General features: G+C 53.0%; 1 protein-coding gene and 1 pseudogene across 2 annotated transcripts in view; both read left to right on the forward strand.

The window, feature by feature from the left end:
- Nucleotides 1-7,162, forward strand: part of SDHB (succinate dehydrogenase complex iron sulfur subunit B) — a 32,522-nt gene extending 25,360 nt beyond the window's left edge. Inside the window, exons 6-8 of one of the 2 annotated variants that reach the window (XM_072828173.1) lie at nt 2,738-2,839; nt 4,194-4,316; nt 6,965-7,162. In XM_072828173.1, coding sequence (XP_072684274.1) covers nt 2,738-2,839; nt 4,194-4,316; nt 6,965-7,042 — 303 coding nt within the window. In that variant the 3' untranslated portion in view covers nt 7,043-7,162. The remainder of the gene's footprint in view (nt 1-2,737; nt 2,840-4,193; nt 4,317-6,964) is intronic. The other variant, XM_072828174.1, reaches the window with a different exon arrangement.
- LOC140634580 (U6 spliceosomal RNA) lies at nt 1,499-1,593 on the forward strand (annotated as a pseudogene).
- Nucleotides 7,163-8,021: the final 859 nt, after the last annotated feature.

Raw genomic sequence — 8,021 nt, forward strand, 5'->3', positions numbered from 1 at the left:
CCCTCAGGGGCAGCGGCAGCGACGGGATCTTAGTCCTTTCTGGACCCCGAGGCCACAGCACGGGTTATTTATCAGTACATGTTAGGCATGTGGATGAGTAAACACACTTTACCTTTTAGAAGTCTTGGGGAATATTTAGGCCCCCTCCTCTTCCCTGTAAAACTTTTTTTTTTTTTTTTTTTAAGATTTTATTTATTCATGAGAGACACACAGAGAGAGGCAGAGATGTAAGAGGAGAGTCTTCACGTGAGTGCCCAGTGCTCATCGTAGAGTGGTGTAAAGGCAGTGCAGACAGCTTTCTCCCGTGTCAGGAGGAGTTTGTTGTTCTGGCACAAGGCTCGCCCTGCATTCCTCACTCGCAGGGAGTCTGACTGCCCAGGGCCACCGGGCTGGGTTGGAACTGGTCTCTCCGGGCCAACTGGCCCTCCCGCATTCCTCCGTAGGCAAGCCTCCTGGATGCCCTACTCCTAGAGCATGACTGATTACCCTGAGTGTGTATTCTGGAAGTTCAAGGATTACTCAAATACCAAAAATTTGTTAAGCATTTTTCACTTCCTTAAGTTAATATGCTGAACATAACGTTTTCTCACAATTTTAAAAGCCTTAATGCTCACTGTGGGTAATTGGAAAATCCAGATAACTCTTTTTAAGTAATCTGTGCTATTGCAGCACCCAAGGATAATGTCTGTTGTCAGCTACTTTTGCTTTTCTTTTATCTGCTACATTTTTATGTAGCTGGGATCAGAATGCAAATATGCTTTTGTGTCCTGCCTTCTTCACTTAGGTTATTGTAAGCATTTTCCTGTGTTCTTGAGAATTCTTCGTAAGCATTCGCTTAGACTTTGTTCTCTGCTACTTCAGTTGAATGCACTGTATATTATTTAACCATTCCACTACTGTTGGACAGTGTCGCTCCCTGTTACAAAGAAGGCTAGATAAACATCTTGATCTTTCAAGTTCTAGCCAAAATTTGGAGTTTCTTTTCTTATTACAGGTTTTTCTGTAAGTGAGCTGAAGAATGTGACCATCACGAAGGCTCTTGAGCCTGTCCCCTATGCTTTCTAGATCAGTGGGGCAGTTTGCGTTCCTGCCTGCTCTCTGAACAGAACATAGATTTTGTTGAAGACTCACAGTTACAATCATGACCATCAACTGTGTGTCATCTGTTACAATAAGCTGTCACTTCAGATGTCAGTGTGCCCTTCTGTCTTGCTGCTTTTAATCAATTTCTGTTTTTTGCGAAATCAGGAGGTCCAGTTTGTTAGAACTGGGTGGACAGATTGAGTCAGCGTGCCAGGTTTAAAGAGCAGGCATTCCAGGGATCCCTGGGTGGCGCAGTGGTTTAGCGCCTGCCTTTGGCCCAGGGCATGATCCTGGAGACCCGGGATCGAATCCCACGTCAGGCTCCCGGTGCATGGAGCCTGCTTCTCCCTCTGCCTGTGTCTCTGCCTCTCTCTATATCTCTGTGTGACTATCATAAATTTAAAAAAAAAATTCGGCAGCACATATACTAAAATTGGAACGATACAGAGAAGATTAGCATGGCCCCTGCGCAAGGATGACACGCAAATTCGTGAAGCGTTCCATATTTTTGCGCAGCGGTTTAGGGCCACTTGCAGCCTGGGGTGTGATCCTGGAGACCCTGGATCAAGTCCCACGTCAGGCTCTCTGTATGATGCCTGCTTCTCCCTCTGCCTGTGTCTCTGCCTCTCTTGCGCTCTCTCTGAATAAATAAATCTTAAAAAAATAAAAAAATAAAAAATAAATAAAAATAAAAAAATAAAAATAAAAAGATAAAGAGCAGGCATTCTAGAGTCGGACTGCCTGGGGTCCTGTCCCAGCCCTGCTGCTTGCCTGTGCGACCCTGGACCAGTGACCTAACCTCTCTAGACTCTAGTAGTCCTCATGCCACAGGATTGTTGTGATCAAATGATGAGAAGTGAGTTGAGCGCACGGGGCTCATTGAGGATGGTATCCCCATTGCCGGCCTGGTCTTTCCTCAGCACCAGGGCAGAGGCTTTTTTTTTTTTTCCCCCAAATTTTTATCTAAATTCTAGGTAGTTGATATATGGTGCAATATTGGCTTCTGGAGTAGAGTTCATGATGCATCACTTACATACAACACCCAGTGCTCATCACAAGTACTCTCCTTGATAACCCATCACCCATCTAGCCCATCTTCCACCCACCTCCCTCCATCAACCCTCAGTTCGTTCTCTATCATTAAGAATCTCTAAAAAAAAAAAAAAAAAAAAAGAATCTCTTACGGTTTACTTTCCTCTCCCCACCATTTGTTCATCTGTCGTTTTCTTAAATTCCACATGGGAGGGCAGTGGCTTTTGTAGACTCCTGGATGCCCCAGCACACAAGTCCTTCCTCATTTTCCTAGAGTACATTCTAAGCGGTGAAGTGTTTGGGTGGGTTGGTTGGGTTTTTAATGGGTTTTTGGTTTTGTTTTTAGATAACTGAGAGGTTATTGTTTATTAGAAGATAAGTACTTTGTGCTTGGACTTAAGAACTCTGGGTTCTAACCCGACAAACACGTACATTTCAACACCAAGATCTTTTTTATGAGTCTGATAAATCTTTGCAAGCCACCCCTAAGATTTTGCCAAGAAAACTCACACGCAAGTAGGCGCTCTGTTCACGCACAGATCCTGGACCTCGCGTTCAGCCAGCGGAACACATGCCAGTCTCTTCCATCATGTGCTCCTGACTGCCCTTCCCCTCCACACAGGACGGGCTGTACGAGTGTATCCTCTGTGCTTGCTGCAGCACCAGCTGCCCTAGCTACTGGTGGAATGGAGACAAATACCTGGGGCCTGCGGTTCTCATGCAGGTAAGGTGCTCCTTTGCTGCTCTAAGAGAACTTAAAACAGGCATCCAGGGACGCCTGCTTGGCTTAGTCCGTTGAGCATCCGATTTAGTTTTGGCTCAAGTCCTGATCTCCGAGTTGTGAGATCGAGGCCTATGTCAGGCTCCCTGCTTAACGTGGAGTCTGCTTCTCTCCTCTCCCTCCACTCCTTGTTTTCCCTCTCTCTCTCTTTCTCTCCTTCTCAAGTAAATAAATAAATCTTTAAAACAAAACTGAGACATCCAGAAGTCTAAGAGGACAGCGTATTGTTGGAGCCAGGGTCCCAGCAGGCGCCTGTCACAGGGCAGGTGGCTACATTGTCCTCGCTTGGCTTTTAGCAAATCTTCATCTGCAAAGTACTTCACTTCTGTGTGGTGAGGGTCACCCCAAGGGGTGGTGGCACGCATTTTGGCAAAACTGACCTTGCAGGTGTTTAAACCTATCCCCTATGCTGCTGGCTCTTGCCGCTTTCCCCAGACCACAGCTGTCAGGTGGCCCCCCATCTCCCTCACATGGGGATTTTTGAAGTGCAAGCAGGGAATAGAAATTTCATTGAGGGGAAGCTTCCCAGCTCAGGCTGGTACTTGTTTCCAGGCTAATGAAAGCCTGGAGTCCCGACTTTAGGGGTTAGTTGGCGAGAAGGCAGCACTGCCTCTCAGGCACATCACCACATGTGTAGTTCCCTGCAAAGAAACTGCCTTTGTTCCCAGAAAGCTGTGCTTTTTAAGTTTGTGGTCAGTGCTTTTCACAAGATTCTCAACTCCAAAAAAACAAGTTCTCATTTCTCATTTTCCCAAAAAAGGGAAGTTACGTGCTGTGTGACCATTTAGCAATATTGATTCTCATCTACATAAAGGATTGGTAATGACACCCCTTCACAGTTGGCATCTGTACCCACGCTGAGTTGGTGAATGGAGCTGCCCACGGGCAGGCAGTTAGCTGCCTTTGGGGTGGACTGACCAATTATGAGTCCATCAGTGGAACAAATATTATCTCTGGACAGATCTCTTAAGTCATCTGTGAAGACAGAGTCATGTCTTACGGGCCCTGCCTTCCCTACTCAATCTGGGCAGGAAGCCAGTGAGCACCTTGAAATAATGAAGCAATGCCTAGTCACCCGTCATTAAGCACCAGGGTACCAGGTGTGGTTCGCTTTGGGGTGGGGGGCGTTGATGGAGAGGAATTACAAAGGAGGGACCTTTCCTTGGAAGATGGCAAGAACTAAAGAGCAGAGACAAGGCCCCTAAGCTGAGGGGCTCCCTTCTGCTCCCCCAGGGCTTTGAGCTGACCGTTGGGTTGCCAGTGCGGCTCATCAGCACCCCCCGCCCCGGTTCTGCAGGCCTACCGCTGGATGATCGACTCCAGAGACGACTTCACTGAGGAGCGCCTGGCCAAGCTGCAGGACCCGTTCTCTCTGTACCGCTGCCACACCATCATGAACTGCACAAGGACCTGCCCCAAGGTACGCGGCGCTGGTGGCCCCCAGCCCTGCCTCCCTCCCCCGAGCTCACGTGTCAGAGGTGGAGAGGCACCAGAGTACCTGTCCCCTTGACGCGAGCCTGGGCTCCGGCTGGCACCTAATGCAAGGAACAGACATGCTCAGGCCCCGGAGGAAGGTTTACTTGTAGGGCGCACGCGGGCCCAAGGGAGTCCCCGAGCAGGAACCCGAGCTCACCGTGACTCGGTAGGAACTACAGGAGGAAAGGTGGCACAGCCCCAGGTCCCTCTCCGTGTTTTCCCTCGTCTCCGGGCTCCTGCTCACCCCGCTTCCACGCCCTCTCCCGCTTCCCGGGCTCACCCTGACCTGCCTGCAGCCAGCTGCCTGTCTTCTCTCAGCACGTCCGTGGCAGCCTGCATCCCGGGTGGACGAACTGCTGGGACTGGCTGCCACCTGAGCAGAGACTGGGCAGAGGGCTTCGCTGCAAGGTGTGGCGAGCAAGCAGGCAGGAGGTGGACAACAAGGGTGACCAGCTGGCAGTCTGAAGAAGGGGGGTGGGGGGGCACACGGCTGACCTTACACAGGAAACCCAGACTGCTAACTCCCTGCTCTTCGGCCTGGATGCCCGTGTTCCCAGGGGCCCCGTCTCTACCATGGCGCTTCTCCTGGTGTCAGCAGTGGGGCCTGGCGGGGGCCCCCGGGCCTCTAACTTGTGGGCAGGTTAGGCACCGATGTGCTCACCACAGCACGGGGAGTGAATAAGCCCAAGTGACCGAGCCTGTGGGGCTGTGGGCCGGCGGCTCCAGGGGCAGCCGGGCCCCTGTGTTTCTCGGAAACTCCGCATGGGCTTCGGGGGTGCTCAGGGACCTGTGGGAGTGGTGAGGCCCCGCTGTGGGGCGGGAAGGGGAGCTGGAGCTGAGCCCTGGGCAGGAAGGGGCTGGGGGCAGTGACTTGCCGAGGTCGCTGTCTGGATGGGACAGGGACCCCGCTGCCCCCAGTGAGCTGTGCCGGTGGGCACAGACCCGCTAAGTCCTGCGGTAAACGGGGCACAGGCAGAGGTGCGGGTGCAGCGTCAGAGAGAGGGTGCCGCAGCGGCCCGACACCGACCCCGTCTCCTGCCGCCTCCCATGCAGCTGGTATCCCTGGCCTCTTGGGTGCTCTTCCAGAGACTTCACGCTGCACATTGATGCACACGCATCCTGTTCTGTCTCCCACTGCCTTTTCCCCTTAATTTATTTTGGAGACTATTCCAGATTAGTCTTTTTTTTTTTTTAAGATTTTATTTATTTATTCATGAGAGACACAGAGAGAGAGAGGGGCAGAGACACAGGCAGAGGGAGAAGCAGGCTCCGTGCAGGGAGCCCAACGTGGGACTCGATCCCAGGAGCCCAGGATCACGCTCTGGGCCGAAGGCAGTTGCTAAACCACCAAACCACCCAGGCTTCCCCAGATCAGTCTTTGAAGAGGGTCCTCTCTCCCTTTCTCTCTCTCTGAAAATTTTTTTTTCTTTTTTTCTTTCTTCCCACACCTGTTTTTTTCCACTATGGAAGTGCCTTTTTTGGCAGTAGGGTTGAATGGACAAAACTTTCTCAGCTGGATGGGACGAGGCAGCCGCAAGTCTAGACGGCACCTGGAGTGAGGGAAAGTGGATGGCGTAGAGGAAACCCACATGACCTGAGCATCAAGGTCACGGTGTTCCACAGTGGCCGTGGGTCTCCTGTTTTGAGGCTTCCCAGGACAACACCTTGGCCTGAAAAGGCAGGCTAGTTCCCTGGAGCACGCGGTGGCGGGCAGGAGGCCGTGGTGGCCCTCCTGTGGGGACTGCAGGGCACACAGCATAGCGCATGGCCCAGGATGGGAGGCAGGGCCGACCACAGAGCACAGGCCCTGGGGAGTCGGGTGTGGGCGGGGGGTGCAGGGCCAGATGGCTGAGCCGGCCTGATCTCGAGCAGAGCCAGGCGCTTGGCACCAGTGAGACAGTTGCAGAAAATGCCACCCCCTGTTTACTTAGTCTCTGCACGCCTGCTGACAGGAGGTTTGCACACAAACTCAGGACCCTTGAAGGGTAGGGCCGCTTACCCTCACCCAGTCCTCCCTTTCCTGCGCACGGTCTTCACCACCTATCCTCCGGCCTCTTTCCCACACACTTCAGTGCCAGGGTCGGAGTCGTCCTGCTAACACGGGGACTCTCTTCCAACCTCGGACGAGTCCTTGTCTCACTTTGCCAGGTCTTCACTTGTCTCCCTGCTCGTAAGAGGTTGGCACTCCCAGGGTTCAATTAGGGCGCTTCCTGCAGACCCTACAGACTGCTAATGACACTTGAGGGCCCCCTGGGGAAGGTCGCTCCCAGGACCCGAGAGGGCTCCTGGGTGCCCATGGGAACGTGCAAGGGTCTGCAGGCCACTGGCTGGTTGAGCCCCCAGCCGTGGCCCGAGGAAGAGCTGCCCGCTCCTGGGGGTGTGTGCATTTTGCACACATGGACCTGGGGCAGAGGCGGGTGGGGGGCACTGCAGGTGGACGCGGGGAGCCCTGAGCCCGGGCACCTGACTTTCCGAGGACGTCGTTTGCCTCCACCTCACTTTGACCCTATTCCCGCTGCGGGGTTCGCCCAAGGCCCTGGGTTCTTCGTTCAGTTCACTTACCAGTGGTTTCTATTCTCTTCTTTACCCAAGGGGCTGAATCCAGGCAAAGCTATTGCTGAAATCAAGAAAATGATGGCCACCTATAAGGGGAAGAAAGCGTCCGTGTGACGCTGAGCGTGAAGTAGCCGGCTCGGCTGGACACACTTTACATCCAACTTGAGTCCCTTCAGAGGCCTTGATTTTCCATGAGCACAGCATGTATAATAAACATTTTAAGAAATAAATAAATGCTATTCTACTTTATTAACAAAAAAGCAAGCCCGTCCCTTTTACTTGCTGAAGAGAAATGTGCAGGTGCCAGAAGGAAGAGTCCACCAGGGCTCCCGAACCGAGCCCTTGGGTGGGTTCCTTCTCCCCCTAGCCTCTCTGTCGGGGGGGTGTGACTGTGCCCCCCTCACTCGTGGCCGGGGGAGCACCGGGCCCTTCCCCTGCAAGCTCACTGAGTGTTAGCTCTTGTCATCAGGCAGCCTCCCGGTTCCTCCAACATTCAGGATTAGCATGACGTGAAGCCGCGTCTTGCTAAGTCACTGTATCTCCTTGAGGCGAGGTTAGGCGCCTCCAGCACAGCAAGGACCGGGTCCCCTGTGACCTCGAGTTCCACGGCGGACCTCGAGGGGCCCCTCCCAGCAAGGGAGGCAAGCGCAGACTCCTGGCGCCGCAGCCTGGGCTTTACCACCAAGGCAGCAGCGCTCACCGAAAAGCCAGACTGCAAAAGTGCATCAGATCAGATGTGGGAGGCCCTGCAGACCCCATGTCGCACACGCCCTCCTCCCACCCCCCCTTTAACTGTTCTGTTCCTTCCAGACCTTGATGTCATGACACATGGGCATACAGAAAGCTTTCCCTTCAGAAACACGGTGTGAGGGGCCCCTGGGAGGCTCAGCGGTGGAGCCTCTGCCTTCAGCTCAGGTACCGGGCTGCTGGGATCAAGTCCCGCGTCGGGCTCCCTGCATGGAGCCTGCTTCTCCCTCTGCCTGTGTCTCTACCCTTCTCTCATGAATACATAAATAAAATTTTAAAAATACATATTTATGTATTCAAGAGAGACACAGGCAGAGGCAGAAGCAGGCTCCATGCAGGGAGCCTG

This window comes from Canis lupus, chromosome 5 (assembly GCF_048164855.1).
Source record: "Canis lupus baileyi chromosome 5, mCanLup2.hap1, whole genome shotgun sequence".
Classification (NCBI taxonomy): Eukaryota; Metazoa; Chordata; class Mammalia; order Carnivora; family Canidae; genus Canis; species Canis lupus.